Source organism: Ranitomeya imitator, chromosome 5 (genome assembly GCF_032444005.1).
Source record: "Ranitomeya imitator isolate aRanImi1 chromosome 5, aRanImi1.pri, whole genome shotgun sequence".
Taxonomy (NCBI): domain Eukaryota; kingdom Metazoa; phylum Chordata; class Amphibia; order Anura; family Dendrobatidae; genus Ranitomeya; species Ranitomeya imitator.
The window spans coordinates 472,726,490-472,744,230 of NC_091286.1; the positions used below are offsets into that span (position 1 = coordinate 472,726,490).

General features: G+C 40.4%; 1 protein-coding gene across 1 annotated transcript in view; it reads right to left on the bottom strand.

Annotated features, from left to right (window-relative positions):
* Window positions 1-230: 230 nt before the first annotated feature.
* FNDC3B (fibronectin type III domain containing 3B) overlaps window positions 231-17,741 on the bottom strand; it is a 598,527-nt gene continuing 581,016 nt past the window's right edge. Inside the window, exons 24-26 of the mRNA XM_069727312.1 lie at window positions 14,753-14,919; window positions 11,345-11,472; window positions 231-663 (exon numbers count right to left, since the gene is read on the bottom strand). Coding sequence (XP_069583413.1) covers window positions 352-663; window positions 11,345-11,472; window positions 14,753-14,919 — 607 coding nt within the window. The 3' untranslated portion in view covers window positions 231-351. The remainder of the gene's footprint in view (window positions 664-11,344; window positions 11,473-14,752; window positions 14,920-17,741) is intronic.

Below are 17,741 nucleotides of genomic sequence, written 5' to 3' on the forward strand. Positions count from 1 at the left end.
TTTTGTGAGCGAATGTCTGTTTTTCGGTGGAAAGACACATCACTTAGAATCATTTTTCATTTTGACCATTCATTTAGTCAACCATTGAGAGGGGTCACAATCAGCTATGGAACACTGCTGCTGTACTTTATTCTGCAATATAGCTGCTTAACAGAAACAGATTTCAGCTACGTCCTGGCTTTACATTTCAAAAAGGTGCATCCAAACACTGAGAATGTAATGAAACAGTTAAAAAATACGAATATAAAATGTCGAACGGAAAAGGTCTGTATTTATTTAAAAATGAATATTTGGATAAATGGATTATAATGCGCAGCATTAGTTAAGATATCTCTAATCTGTCTTCATGGTTTACTTCATAAAGAAGTACTGAAGTATAAAGGCAAATAAAATAGACAAGGTTGCAAAGCCTAAAACAATCAGAATCGCAAACTGTTCATCAGTAGGCACCATGCCCTTGAGTTTTGAATGGTCAAGGTGCGACAGGTCCTCCGGCAACATGAGATCATTCCGTCTCATAATAAAAGATGCAGATGGACTGTAAGAGCCACAGAGTTCCTGCGAAGTATCGATACATCGACGACATACACAAATCCGAAATCTGTAATCCATATTAGTTTGTACACCTGAGATATGAAATGATGTGTCTTCTCCTTTGTATACCTGCAATATAGAGCCAGAATTAAAACTATATACATGAATGGAAAGTTAGATACTAGTTATTTATGTAAAAAATAAATAAAAAATATTATATTTAACGGTGTTAAACTGCATGTTTTTTTTTTTTTTTAATCAGAACTATTTTATGCCATTAAACCAACAAGAGTGATTAGGGTGATGTGGATCCTAAGAACAAGAAGTAGAAAGACCGCACCCTAGATTATTATGGTATAGTAATGGAATTTATTGTCAATAAATAAAGGTTTGCATTGTTTTCAATTATACCATAGTAAGGGGACCGTTTTCTCTTGTCGGATTATTAGTTAATTTTTGCTGACCCCTAATCATTACAGGACCTTTGTAGTTTACCATTTCATACCATAAAGATTTTTCTTTTTGATGAAAATTATATGGAGCTATAGAGAAAACATTGTATCCTATATACAAAATAACATAATACTATCCAGCACTCAGGCATATCGTCAGACCAGGTGAAGACTTTGGTCTACTCCTCTCATCAAAATGTGCTTTTGAGGTTATCCCCTCGGTACTCTCACTGATCTTCCCTTCTTTTGGAGGTCCACGCTAATACACTCTACCAAGGGATCAAATACTTATTTCCCCCACTGTATATGTCCTCACTCTATCTAAAATGGAATTTGTCAAAAACTGAACTCCTTGTGCTTCCTCCCTCCACTAACCTACCTATGCTTGATAGTGCCATTTCCATGTGTGGTTTTACTATTACTCCCCAGCAACATGCCTGCTTGTCTTGGGGACACTCTTGATTCAGATATTTCCTTCACCCCCTACATCCAATCACTCGCTCATTCATGTCAGCTACACCTCAAAAATAGTTCTACAATTCAACCTGTTCTTGCCGGCTACAACTCTTACTGTAGCTCTTATCTATTCTTGTCTGGACTATTGCAACTCTCAACTGATCGGTCTCCCTCTCACTAAATTCTCCCATCTCCAATCCATCCTGAATGCAGCAGCCAGGATCATATTCCTTTCCAACCATTAAACCGATGCCTCCACCCTGTGAGAGTCACTACACTGGCTGCCCATCCGCTACACTACAACATTCAATATAAATTTATCACTCTCACCCACGGTTCAGCACCACCCTACATCTCCTCCCTCATCTCAGTCTACCACCCTACCTGTGCCCTTCCGTTCTACTAATGACCTAAGACTAACACACTCAAATTCGATTATTCACCAATATCCACAGTTTTAAGCGTGCCCTAAATACACATTTCTTTAGACTGGTCTCTCACCTCACGCCACTTATCTAACTATCCCTGTTTTGCCCACACAAAAATTTCTTCCAAATCAGGACGCTCATATCATCTGTTCTCACTCATTAGCCCTCTGCGTCTGTACTTGTACTGATACAGGCTGGAGACTGGTTCATGCAACGTTATTTAAATCCCCCTATTTCTTTTATTGATGGCCGGACTGTACAATACAAGCATTTTTTACTATTTTCCTTTCATGTCTCCTCTATTTCCTCATAGATTGTAAGCTTGTGAGCAGGGCCCTCACTCCTTTTAGCATCTGTTTATTTTATGTGTTTTCCTGTAATGTCTTTTATTGTCTGTACAAGTCCCCTTTAACCCTGCTGTTGTCTTCGGTCTGGGGAGACCTATTTTGAACTTTGGTATTTTTGGGGGTGTTCAAGATGTGGCTCTGAAACTTGTGGTTGATTGACTTAAATGAGGATGGGTCGGTCGGCCACTGGTTTCAGAGCCGCATCTTGAATATTTTAAAGAATATTGAAGTTCAAGGTCGGTCGTTTTTGACTGAAGACAACAGCAGGGTTAAAATGTAAAGTGCTGCGGAATATGTTGGCGCTATAGAAATAAAATGATTATTATTTTAGTTAAGAGGAGAACTTTATATAAGGAAACTAATAAATCGAATATTATATACTAGATGGTGGCCTGATTCTATCGCATCGGGTAATCTTGAATATGCATGTCCACGTAGTATATTGCCCAGCCCACGTAGTATATTGCCCAGTCACGTAGTATATTGCCCAGCCCACGTATATTGCCCAGCCACGTAGTATATTGCCCAACCACGTAGTATATTGCCCAGCTACGTAGTATATTGCCCAGCCACGTAGTATATTGCCCAACCACGTAGTATATTGCCCAACCACGTAGTATATTGCCCAGCCACGTAGTATATTGCCCAACCACGTAGTATATTGCCCAACCACGTAGTATATTGCCCAGCCACGTAGTATATTGCCCAGCCACGTAGTATATTGCACAGCCCACGTAGTATATTGCCCAGTCACGTAGTATATTGCCCAATTACATAGTATATTGCCCAGCCACATAGTATATTGTCCAGTTACGTAGTATATTGCCCAGCCACGTAGTATATTGTCCAGTTATGTAGTATATTGCCCAGCCACGTAGTATATTGCCCAGTCATGTAGTATATTGCCCAATTACATAGTATATTGCCCAGCCACATAGTATATTGTCCAGTTACGTAGTATATTGCCCAGCCACGTAGTATATTGTCCAGTTATGTAGTATATTGCCCAGCCACGTAGTATATTGCCCAGTCATGTAGTATATTGCCCAGTGACATAGTATATTGCACAGCCCACGTAGTATACTGCCCAGCCACGTAGTATATTGCCCAACCACGTAGTATATTGCCCAGCCACGTAGTATATTGCCCAACCACGTAGTATATTGCCCAACCACGTAGTATATTGCCCAGCCACGTAGTATATTGCCCAGCCACGTAGTATATTGCACAGCCCACGTAGTATATTGCCCAGTCACGTAGTATATTGCCCAATTACATAGTATATTGCCCAGCCACATAGTATATTGTCCAGTTACGTAGTATATTGCCCAGCCACGTAGTATATTGTCCAGTTACGTAGTATATTGCCCAGCCACGTAGTATATTGCCCAGTCATGTAGTATATTGCCCAGTGACATAGTATATTGCACAGCCCACGTAGTATATTGCCCAGCCACGTAGTATATTGCCCAGTCATGTAGTGTATTGCCCAGTGACATAGTATATTGCACAGCCCACGTAGTATATTGCCCAGCCACGTAGTATAATGCCCAGCCACGTAGTATATTGCCCATTGACATAGTATATTGCCCAGCCACATAGTATATTGCCCGGTGACGTAGTATATTGCCCAGCCACGAAGTATATTGCCCAGTTACATAGTATATTGCACAGCGACGTAGTATACAGCACAGAGCCACGTAGTATATTGCCCAGTCACGTAGTATATTGCCCAACCACGTAGTATATTGCCCAGCCACGTAGTATATTGCCCAGCCACGTAGTATATTGCCCAACCACGTAGTATATTGCCCAACCACGTAGTATATTGCCCAGCCACGTAGTATATTGCCCAACCACGTAGTATATTGCCCAACCACGTAGTATATTGGCCAACCACGTAGTATATTGCCCAGCCACGTAGTATATTGCCCAGCCACGTAGTATATTGCACAGCCCACGTAGTATATTGCCCAGTCACGTAGTATATTGCCCAATTACATAGTATATTGCCCAGCCACATAGTATATTGTCCAGTTACGTAGTATATTGCCCAGCCACGTAGTATATTGTCCAGTTACGTAGTATATTGCCCAGCCACGTAGTATATTGCCCAGTCATGTAGTATATTGCCCAGTGACATAGTATATTGCACAGCCCACGTAGTATATTGCCCAGCCACGTAGTATATTGCCCAGTCATGTAGTGTATTGCCCAGTGACATAGTATATTGCACAGCCCACGTAGTATATTGCCCAGCCACGTAGTATAATGCCCAGCCACGTAGTATATTGCCCATTGACATAGTATATTGCCCAGCCACATAGTATATTGCCCGGTGACGTAGTATATTGCCCAGCCACGAAGTATATTGCCCAGTTACATAGTATATTGCACAGCGACGTAGTATACAGCACAGAGCCACGTAGTATATTGCCCAGTCACGTAGTATATTGCCCAACCACGTAGTATATTGCCCAGCCACGTAGTATATTGCCCAGCCACGTAGTATATTGCCCAACCACGTAGTATATTGCCCAACCACGTAGTATATTGCCCAGCCACGTAGTATATTGCCCAACCACGTAGTATATTGCCCAACCACGTAGTATATTGGCCAACCACGTAGTATATTGCCCAGCCACGTAGTATATTGCCCAGCCACGTAGTATATTGCACAGCCCACGTAGTATATTGCCCAGTCACGTAGTATATTGCCCAATTACATAGTATATTGCCCAGCCACATAGTATATTGTCCAGTTACGTAGTATATTGCCCAGCCACGTAGTATACTGTCCAGTTACATAGTATATTGCCCAGCCACGTAGTATATTGCCCAGTCATGTAGTATATTGCCCAGTGACGTAGTATATTGCCCAGCCACATAGTATATTGCCCAGCCATGTAGTATATTGCCCAGCCACGTAGTATACTGCCCAGCCACGTAGTATACTGCCTCTGTACAAATCCCTAGTTAGACCGCACATGGAGTACTGTGTCCAGTTTTGGGCACCGGTGCTCAGGAAGGATATAATGGAACTAGAGAGAGTACAAAGGAGGGCAACAAAATTAATAAAGGGGATGGGAGAACTACAATACCCAGATAGATTAGCGAAATTAGGATTATTTAGTCTAGAAAAAAGACGACTGAGGGGCGATCTAATAACCATGTATAAGTATATAAGGGGACAATACAAATATCTCGCTGAGGATCTGTTTATACCAAGGAAGGTGACGGGCACAAGGGGGCATTCTTTGCGTCTGGAGGAGAGAAGGTTTTTCCACCAACATAGAAGAGGATTCTTTACTGTTAGGGCAGTGAGAATCTGGAATTGCTTGCCTGAGGAGGTGGTGATGGCGAACTCAGTCGAGGGGTTCAAGAGAGGCCTGGATGTCTTCCTGGAGCAGAACAATATTGTATCATACAATTATTAGGTTCTGTAGAAGGACGTAGATCTGAGTATTTATTATGATGGAATATAGGCTGAACTGGATGGACAAATGTCTTTTTTCGGCCTTACTAACTATGTTACTATGTTACTATGTATATTGCCCGGTGACGTAGTATATTGCCCAGCCACGAAGTATATTGCCCAGTTACGTAGTATATTGCACAGCGACGTAGTATACAGCACAGAGCCACGTAGTATATTGCCCAGTCACGTAGTATATTGCCCAGCCACGTATGTCACAGGTTCAAAAATAAAAAATAAACATATACTCACCTTCCGATCTGAGGGCCCCTTGTAGTTCTGTCACCTGTGCGCGGTGCATGCGGCAGCTTCTGGTCCCAGGGTGTGATGACGTCGCGGTCACATGACCGTGACATCATGGCAGGTCCTTCTCGCGCAGGACCTGTGATGATGGCGCGGTCACATGACCGTGACGTCATGGCAGGTCATTGTCGCATACCATCCTTAGCACCGGAACCTGCCGCTTGCATGGAGCGGTCACCGGAGCGTCGCAAAGGTGAGTATATAATGATTTTTTTATTTTTTTTATTATTATTAACATTAGATCTTTTTACTATTGACGTTGCATACGCAGCATCAATAGTAAAAACTTGGTCACACAGGGCTAATAGCGGCGGTAACGGAGTGAGTTACCCGCGGTATAACGCGGTCCGTTACCGCTGGCATTAACCCTGTGTGAGCGGTGACTGCGGGGAGTATGGATCGGGCACCGGGCACTGACTGCAGGGGAGTAGGGAGGGACTAATCAGACTGTGGCTGTCGCTGATTGGTCGCGGCAGCCATGACAGGCAGCTGGCGAGACCAATCAGCGACTTGGATTCCATGACAGACAGAGGCCATGACCAATGAATATCCGTGACAGACAGTAGGACAGAAAGACGGAAGTGACCCTTAGACCAACAGGCAATACAGGCATTGATGGATAGTATCTGGGTGTTTAGCAAGAAAATATGTTTGTTTGTTTTTTTTAAATAATACTATACCCCCACTTTTTTTTTAATTGCTTCACAATGTCTAAAAATATTTGTTACAGAATGGGGAACGCATTTTTATATCTTTTTAATAATACTTTATGGTCATTAAAAATGGGAAAAACAGGCACTTCTTTCCTTTATTATTCCACCAATATTAGCACAAAAAAAAAAAAGAATATGACAGCGACATAAAAATGAAGCCCCATGCGTCACAAAAAAAGATGCAAAAATTACTGGAATATTTGAGATTTCTTTTTTTACAGTGCTGTAAACGACACATATGAGAAATATAAAAAAATGTTTCTGGTCAGCATCAGGGGCAAATGGTCGTGAACTGGTTAATATAAAAATTATAATTGATGAGAAATAAAAAAAAAAATGTTCCTGTTCAGGATCAGGGGCAATATGGTCTTAAACTGGTTAATATAAAAATTATAATCGACAACACTTTTTAAGGATCCACTTATATTAATGCATTTTCTGGCTTCCATACATTAGTTGCCTGTAACCGTGCATTTAAAGGGTCTCTGTCACCAGGTTTTTACTATCTCATCTGAGAGCAGCATAATGTGGGGGCAGAGACCCAGGTTCCAGTGATGTGTCACTTACTGGGCTGCTTGCTGTCATTTTGATAAAATCACTGTTTTCTCAGCTGCAGATCTAGCAGATTTCTGACAGCTGAGCTCTGAATAACCCCGCCCCTACCACTGATTGACAGCTTTCGATGTACTATGTAGATGAGCAGAAAGCTGCCAATCAGTGGAGGAGGCGGGGTTACACAGGGCATATGAAAATGCTTGACTACCTGGCAGCAGGTTTACTAGTCCTCTAGTGATAATCTCCTGCTAATAAAACACTGATTTCATGAAAACTACACTAGGCAGCCCAGTAAGTGACATTTTGCTGCAATCAGGGTCTCTGCCAGTACATTACACTTTGCTTTAGATTAGGTAACAACAACCTGTTAACAGAGTCACTTTATGGAATTATTAGGTTTATGGTTATTTTGAAAAAGGTGTTGGGAACATTATTTTGCACCAGACTCCGCTTTTCACCAACACAAGGTTTCCAATCACTTCTGAATTTTAGTGATCGTCACTTAAATTTGTCCCCAGTAGGTAAATACTGAGGTTACAAGCGAGTCATTACAAACTGGGATTTTACTGCAACTGCAGGGCGGTCTGAAGCTTGGAGAGAAATCTCCTGCTTTCCGGAGAAGCCTTATTTTCACCGACTTAGGGGGTTACAGAGTTCACCGGTGTTTAGTTTTAATGATAACTGTCATAAAGCGTGTGGGATCATGATATTCTTCCCCATCATATCTGTGCTTAGCATGACACAGAATTGCATGTTCTAACACACTTTCCTTTATCAGCGCACACTGAAGTTCTATGGAGGGAGATGTAGAAGGCAGGGAGGAGTGGGCTTTCTATTTTCCCACATCTTGTAACAAAATAAAGATGTAAATGATATTTCTCAGAGCGTAAATGCCCCTCTCCTCACATTTATGTGCAATTTCCATGTCGTGCAGGAGATGCGTTTCATGCGACAGGAGAGACTGAAATTAGGTAGCAATTCACTGACTCTTGCTCAATTTATCATAATTCCCATATTGTGCCTCTATGCGTTATTTTTATCTTGCTTTAATTCCGTTACATGTGATACGTCTTAACCTCTCATGTAAATTGTATGTGTTACCTATTTAAATAAATGGCCCTTTTGTGCAGACTCTTCGTTCAGGACTACTAGATGAACAGTCATATAAAAAGAGTAAGACATGCTAAGTAACCTCGGGCACACTTTTGTTTTTTTAAATTAACATTGTAAAGACTTTAGTCACCACAAAGTATTAAAGTGTATCTGCATCCAGCTTTTTCTATGTAATCTGAAAGCAGCATAATAGAGACAGAGACCCTGAGTCCAGTGATGTGTCACTTACTGGGCTGCTTAATATAGTTTTGATAAAGCCACTAGAGGACTAGTAAACCTTCTGCCATGTAGTCCTCAATATTCATGAGCTCTGTATAACCCAATAAGTGACACATCACTGGAATCAGAGTCTCTGCCCCTACATTATGCTGTTCTCCAATGAAGAAGCAAAAATTTGGTGTAAATGAATAATGACTGGTGCCAGAGCCAAAACCAGTATTATATCTGGTAAGCAACATTCATGTAATAATTACAAAGTGGCCTGATGCTTAGTAAATGTTGAATTTGAGACCATGAGAAGTAAATCATAGTAGCCAAGCTAAATCCTTGCAAAACTGTAATCATGGGTTGGAATCGGTGTAAGAAAATGACTGAATGGTGTCTGCAAACTCCTATCTAGAGTGTTTTTTTTCCCTGTTTAGAACATTTTTCTTTACCACATTCCAAGAAATGTATTGTCCTGTATGATCCGTGTCTGGAATGAAGCTGTGGCCAGAGTGTGGACACGGAACAAGCTACTGGAAGTGGACTTAATTTACGGTGCTTCAGAATTTGCCCCAATCTACACTACAAACTATGATAAAGGCTAGCTTCCTAAAAAAAAACATAATTCAGGTGTTAACCTGCATTTACATTTAAGATTATTATGAACGAGAGACCTTATTAACGCTCGTTCACAATAATCTCACAGTGTAAAGAGGTTGCTGATCATCCAATGAATGAGCAAAACGGTCGTTCATCAGGAGAAATGATCTTTTGGCTTTCACAAAAGATCATCCTTCTCGACAGTGCACAGTCCTGTGTAAACAGGGCTCAAACGGCCGAGAACAGGGGGAGCCTGTGTGCCCTCAATGATTTATTACACACCGCTCAATGGAATCATTTACTTTGGTCTCCTTGTGTAAACAGGCTATTACGTGACCCACCGATCAGAATAGGTCGCTGAATGTTTAATACTGACAGACGGTTTGTTTAATCAGACCTTTCATGTAGGAGTATGAGATATGGAGAGCTTGTCAGGGATTTCACAATAGAGGGCTGGTGATGGGCTGAGTGACTGATGGCTAACAACATAAATATCAAGGTATAAACTCATCAAGACTAGTGTTCCATACAACGACAACCTCTGCCCGCTGGAGAAACATGCAACAAATATATTAAGTGGAGCACACACATCTTTTTTTTTTATGTCAGTGTACCAGAAACCAAAACATATGCAGCGTTCAATACAGCTACAATTTCCGTTAAAATTTTTGCCAATTTTTTAGCTTAAAATATCAGAATCCTCTTGCCAATGGCCCCTCAACGCTAAGCATAGCCCAGGACAAATTTTTAGGTTATGCAAAAATGTGTGACTACTCAGCCACTCCCCTCCCCCATGTCTCCAAAGTCACTTTTGTTCTATTATTACACAGAAAATAAGAACCTCTGCTCTCCATTAAGAAGATCCTGAGAAAACTTGCAATATCTGTGATTCCATCACACATCCCTGTGGGTATGATGTAATTTACCAGATCGGCATTGCAAGGCCTTTTAAGCCTCCTTATCCTGGCATGTCACTCTCCATAAGGAGAAATGTTACCCCTTACACCGCAGTCAGAGGCATCTCACCTATAGCTAAATCAGATCTCTTGCTTTGCACTGAGGAGGCGCAACGCCTCAAAACATGAGTCTGCACATTGAGATTCTCATTTGGCTTTTATCCTAAGTCATGAGGCAAAGCTCGTAAAAGGGTTGATATTGCTAAAAGAATTGCTACATCCAATAGGTGGCTCAAAAGTTCAAGTTCAAAGTTCTGAAGAGGCAATTTATATATTTAGGGTCGATATTGACTTTAAGGGTTATGACTTCCAATAAGTAGCACTAGAGTCTAAATCTTCTTCCCCGCTTTGGTGTTTTATCCGTAGGCATGCCTGAATTTTCACTTTTCTTATTCAAACAGCATTGCTGCTGGCCCATGTCATGGGCAATGTGCGGACAGCGTATGGTGAAGCAGCTGATCTTCATGAAAGTAAATAGCACTGAGCCGTAATCGCCAACACCGAGTGGCGCAGTCATTAGAAAAGAAAAATAGCTGTGTTTTTCTAATCACATAAAACCTCTTCAATATCGTAACTACTAACTCGCGAAAACAAGATTTCTACATTAGTGTTATAAGTTACGCTAATAGGCATTGGACAAACCCAGAAGAAAAATAGAACATTTATTATGTGTAGCCTTTTACCGATAAAAAATAATTAATTTAAGAAATATGAGAGGATTTCAGATATGATAGTCTACAAATCAGAATTAAACAGAACAATAATAATGTTATCTGGAACAATTAGGAAATATTTCAAAAGTGAAAATGAAATTTCATCCTAGAATTCTATGGGGATTTGCAGTAATTTGCTCTTTGGGTTCTCTCTCTGCCGTCTGACTTATGATTTTAGAGCTAAACAGCATGAGTTATGATCGTCTCTCAAGAAATTACAATTTAATTAAGATTTCTCTAAAAGTCAGGGAAATGAGTCCTGGGGCTAATTACAAGCCAAGACAAATGAGCAGATTAGACCAGTACTTCAAGTAAGAAGACGCTGAGCTCCTGTGGGAAAGACTATACATGCTCGAAAGTTTGATATATCAATAGCATATATTTTTATGTATCTGCAAAAACGGGTGTTCAAATTTGCCATACCTAAAATGTTATGGAGTAGTAATAATTAATAAGCTCCATCGGTAACAAAGTGATTATATGAATTGGACTTACCTGTTTATATTCTGACTCTCGCCCAACCTGTACTTGCAAAATATATCCAATTGGATCTCCCCTCATAGGCGATACTGTCTCCCAGGCAATTTCACATGTGTTTCCTTCTAACTGTGTTACACGAGGAGCTGAAAAGAAAACCCCAACCGTTACACGAGTTAGGACTGAAAAAACGAAGAGCTAAAAATCCCCAAAAAGTCCAGTGGCATTGGAGATAACCCGTGTCCTACGGCCATCACACTCACAGGGGTCTGGGAAGGCGACACATGTGGATTAGTTGGGAATGTCCAGAGATCTTCTTTCCTTGCAAAAAACCTATTTTCCATTTATGTACTTGAGTGTTTCCTTAGCTTGGTCACTCTTGAAAAGGTCCAGGAAACGGAGCGATAGGAAATTGTTTGGCAGGATCAGCCGCAAGTAATAATAAAATGATGCCAATATTGCAACGCAACCTGAAACAAAGCTTGCGGGAAAACTTAAGACTACTGCAAAAAGTCTGAACTGGTTTTCCAAAGGACACTAGCCTTGACTTTAGCCTAAAGGGGCTGCAGTTTTCCAGAAACAGTAGCACATATTTCTCTGGACTGGGTCTGGTACTGTAGCTCAAGTCCGGTACTGTAGCTCAAACCTCAAGTTAATGGCACTTAAAATTAATCTGTCACCAGGTTTTTGCTCCCCCATCTATAATGTAAGAGCAGACACCCCAATTGTAGTGATGCGTCACATACGTGGCTGCTTGCTCTAGTTTTGATATCACCACAATTTTTCCTACTAGTTTCGGAATAGATGGCAAAAACCTGGAGGTGGATTTGCTTTAACAGCAATAAGAGCAATAGTCAGATCTAAGGTTGTTTTTAGATCTTTTTTTGTAATCCTGAACAACGGTCTCAGGAACACAGGAACATGGCGCATCACATAATGTAGATGTAACTTTCTCTTCGCTTTCAGCTAAACATGACTGTAATAGATGATGTAAGCATTAATATATCACTAACTAGTAAAGAGGTGTATCCAGCTTAAAAAAGCTAGGTTATTAACCCTGCAAGGTAAATAGCTAAAGAGTGTTGCTGAAAGCTGATGTACAAAGAGGCAGACATCTGCTAATGCATCTCTGATGACTTCTTCTGCATATGGAATATACAATCATTTTACATGGCAGCTATGTGCACAAGACAGTAGTATTGGCATGATCATTGGTCGATAAACTGTTTGCAGCTTTGTAAATAAAATCATTATGGTTAAGGTTAATGGGCTAAACAGCCACAAAGAGCTTATTCTATAGATGCAAAACGAATGTGGAATACATTGAAACTAGATATAGTGATTTAATGGCTATTGACAAAAGAGAAACATCATTGGGTAATACAAGGCGATAATAATCACAAACCAGGTATATCTGGATTCTGGATTCTATCAATATCTATGGCTTTTAATACAGACAAAATAAAAAGTAGCAGTATGTGCAAAGCCATAGACTCGGGGGAAGAGACCACAGGAAGATTTGCCCAATATCAGGCCTTAAAAGACACTGAGCCCAAATACTTAAAGGGACTCTGTCAGCACAGAATGACTGTTCCAAGTCCCGCCGCTTAGTGTGTCATGGCGGGGCCAATCATTTATACACAACTTCTCACCTGCTTGTTTTCCAGCTACAGGTCCTTCTCAAAAAATTAGCATATAGTGTTAAATTTCATTATTTACCATAATGTAATGATTACAATTAAACTTTCATATATTATAGATTCATTATCCACCAACTGAAATTTGTCAGGTCTTTTATTGTTTTAATACTGATGATTTTGGCATACAACTCCTGATAACCCAAAAAACCTGTCTCAATAAATTAGCATATTTCACCCATCCAATCAAATAAAAGTGTTTTTTAATAACAAACAAAAAAACCAACAAATAATAATGTTCAGTTATGCACTCAATACTTGGTCGGGAATCCTTTGGCAGAAATGACTGCTTCAATGCGGCGTGGCGTGGAGGCAATCAGCCTGTGACACTGCTGAGATGTTATGGAGGCCCAGGATGCTTCAATAGCGGCCTTAAGCTCATCCAGAGTGTTGGGTCTTGCGTCTCTCAACTTTCTCTTCACAATATCCCACAGATTCTCTATGGGGTTCAGGTCAGGAGAGTTGGCAGGCCAATTGAGCACAGTAATACCATGGTCAGTAAACCATTTACCAGTGGTTTTGGCACTGTGAGCAGGTGCCAGGTTGTGCTGAAAAATGAAATCTTCATCTCCATAAAGCATTTCAGCCGATGGAAGCATGAAGTGCTCCAAAATCTCCTGATAGCTAGCTGCATTGACCCTGCCCTTGATGAAACACAGTGGACCAACACCAGCAGCTGACATGGCACCCCACACCATCACTGACTGTGGGTACTTGACACTGGACTTCAGGCATTTTGGCATTTCCTTCTCCACAGTCTTCCTCCAGACTCTGGCACCTTGATTTCCGAATGACATGCAAAATTTGCTTTCATCAGAAAAAAGTACTTGGGACCACTTAGCAACAGTCCAGTGCTGCTTCTCTGTAGCCCAGGTCAGGCGCCTCTGCCGCTGTTTATGGTTCAAAAGTGGCTTTACCTGGGGAATGCGGCACCTGTAGCCCATTTCCTGCACACGCCTGTGCACGGTGGCTCTGGATGTTTCCACACCAGACTCAGTCCACTGCTTCCTCAGGTTCCCCAAGGTCTGGAATCGGTCCTTCTCCACAATCTTCCTCAGGGTCCGGTCTCCTCTTCTCGTTGTACAGCGTTTTCTGCCACATTGTTTCCTTCCAACAGACTTACCATTGAGGTGCCTTGATACAGCACTCTGGGAACAGCCTATTTGTTGAGAAATTTCTTTCTGGGTCTTACCCTCTTGCTTGAGGGTGTCAATGATGGCCTTCTTGACATCTGTCAGGTCGCTAGTCTTACCCATGATGGGGGTTTTGAGTAATGAACCAGGCAGGGAGTTTATAAAAGCCTCAGGTATCTTTTGCATGTGTTTAGAGTTAATTAGTTGATTCAGAAGATTAGGGTAATAGGTCGTTTAGAGAACCTTTTCTTGATATGCTAATTTATTGAGACAGGTTTTTTGGGTTATCAGGAGTTGTATGCCAAAATCATCAGTATTAAAACAATAAAAGACCTGACAAATTTCAGTTGGTGGATAATGAATCTATAATATATGAAAGTTTAATTGTAATCATTACATTATGGTAAATAATGAAATTTAACACTATATGCTAATTTTTTGAGAAGGACCTGTATATCCTCCCTTTCAACAATGATTCTGTGCTGACAGAGTCCCTTTAAAGAGGAATTGTCATTGGTATATGCTACATAACATTTTTAGTCATCCAAAGTAGTTAATATTTCCCCATAAATAACCGGATTCACCAGAAAACTGACCTTTAATGGTTGTTGGCACCGATTTGGTTGTACTGAACGTGTAGATGTCAGAAAATGGACCTTCCCCAGCGTCATTCACAGCCTGGATTCTGAAGTTGTAGCAGGTGAATTCGGTCAGTCTCTGCACTTTATAAGTGTGGCTTGGACCCCTATAGATGGGGATAAACCTAAAAAAAAAAATTGACAAATCATTATGTTATCCATCATGCCGGTGAATTTCAGTTGTTAATGAACAATACAATGTATAAGTGAGATCAGGTCGCCATGGACAGCGCCAATGTTGTATCTCAATGATTCCCATGTGAAACTATGAAGCATTAAACAGATAGGTAAGGAAAAGATCACACAAAAAACCTCACAGATCTAATAAATACAAATAAAAGACAAATGGATGATTTTACTTTTATCTTAATGGAGACACAAAATCCTACAAAGAGCATTTGATTGCAAATTACAGAAAAGCAGAAAATCCTGCATAAAGCCAGAAAAGCCAAAGGAGTGATGACAATTCAGAGATCACAATAGATTTTGTTTAGGAAATCTGGGATGTTTCCCTGTAACTAATGGATCTGAACGAGTAATTTCCTTTTCCCATAGCACGTTATGCTTTATAAATCCCTAGGATATAAAATAAAGAAGAAATGCAAGGCTTATTAATCAAAACTACACTGACCTTTAAGAAGCTAAATGCTACTTATACGTTCAATGGTCTGTGCAAATGAAGAAAACACTGATCACCGCTCTGTGCATACAACATGCTGACACTACACAAGAGTACAACTGCTGCCGCGCAGTCATAAGACACTAGACTGCTTTATACTGTGCGGCCGGGAACGTATAGGGGTTTATAGGACAGAAGGTCATGTGCCGCGCTCCTCCATCAGAAGCCATTGTGAGAACAGTAGGCACGTATAAAGTAGAAGAAAGACGCTAAAATTGGTGCGGATACTCCAATAGAATGTAGCATGAGGCAGAGTAAGAGGTGCTATTCTACTCAGTGTCTGATATAATATGCAGATAGGAAAAGCGTATTAACCAGTGAAGGAGGAGAACCTGTAATATACAGATAGGGAAAGTGCATTAACTAGTAAAGGAGGAAAATCTGTAATATGCAAAAAAGAAAACTGTACTAACTATAGTTGAGTGAATATGTTCGGAATCGGTTGCCGAATCTGAATTTGCCATATTAGTACAATATTGGTACCCTATTCATGACGATTTTATGTTTAACGATCAATTCCAAACATATTCAGTCATTTCCACTCCCATTGACCCCAATGATATTTGGTGAATATTGCAAATGCAATATTCGCCGCCGATCGTAATTGGAACGGAATTTAGAAAAATTTGCTCAACTCTAGTACTAACCAGTACAGGAGGAGAGCCTGTAATACTTCTATATTAGTAAATGCTATAAAATTATCTCATCAACACATTTCTAAAAGTAATGATGTAGTGGGAAATCCTTCTAAGAACTTTCACCTCATACACAAATACCCTTTGTGTTCAGAAAGACAGCACTTTACAAACATTCAGACAGCTTTCTTTCACAAGTTTTCAGTTCTTTTTGCAGGTTAACGAACATCTATAATTCCCAATACACCATGCTCCAAATTATTATGCAAATTGGATTTAAGTGTCATAAAGATTTAATTGTTTTGTTTTTCAAATAAACTCGTGGATGGTATTGTGTCTCAGGGTTCAATGGATCACTGAAATCAATCTTAATCACATGTGATAATTAGTTTTCCAGGTGATTCTAATTAAAGGAAAACTACTTAAAAATTATGTTCCACATTATTAAGCAGGCCACAGGTTTCAAGCAATATGGGAAATAAAAAGGATCGCTCTGATGCTGAAAAATGTTAAAAAGTGCAATGCCTTGGACAAGGTATGAAAATATTAGATATTTCACGAAAAATTAAAAGAGATCATCATACTGTAAAGAGATTTGTGACTGAAACAGAGCACAGACTGAGTTCATGCAGATAAAGGCATAATGAGGAAGGTTTCTGCCAGATAAATTCATTGGAGCAGCTGCCAAAATACCATTACAAAGCACTAAATACTAGGATATGGGGGCACCACAGTAAAATCCAACAAGGGATCCAACCCAGACCTGAGAATATGCATATACAAGGAAAAAAAAGAGAGAAAGCGCAGGCCATACAAAATGGGGATCACCTGAACAACAATAATATGTACAAAAACACAGCTTTATTTGAGGTACAACACAGAAGAAAAAACATCTTTAAAAACATTTAAAACACATAGAACCAGTGCCTACAATAGGGCATATGCCTGTACACAGATAAAGGGGGAGAAAGAAGGTATAAGGCATCAATACACAAATCCTCCTAAGTGCACTATATGGACAGCATATTACCTAGATAACCAAGCGTCAAAAATAAACGCATATTAGTCATGTAAACAATATATACTATAATAGAGATATATATATATAGTACACTAAAGGAGCCTCACTTCGCATATGTCACAAACAGAAATGGAGTTCCTTGACTTGAAACTTCATCTGACGGATTCTAGAATTACAACAAGTCTGTACCGTAAGCCTACAGCGACTAATAGCTTGTTACATTTCACCAGCTTTCACCCACAGCACCTGAAAGATGGGATACCTAAGGGCCAGTTCTATTGGGTCAAGAGGAACTGTACCCGACAGGAAGATTTTTTGAAACACTCTCGTGAACTCACGTCAAGGTTCAAGGAAAGGGGATACCCAAAGAAGGTAATTTCGCGTGCTTATGTGGAGGCTAGAGATCAGGACAGGGCTAATTTACTAATCCCCCGAGCTAAGGTCTCGGGTAGGCCATTAGGGATTATTACTCCTTTTAATAATCAATGGCATGATGTCCGCAACATCCTGACTAGGTATTGGGGCCTGCTATTAAGCGAGTCCAAGCTGGTACCTCACATTTCGCCAAAACCTAATTTGATAGCGAGGAGAGCCAGGAATCTTAAAGACTGT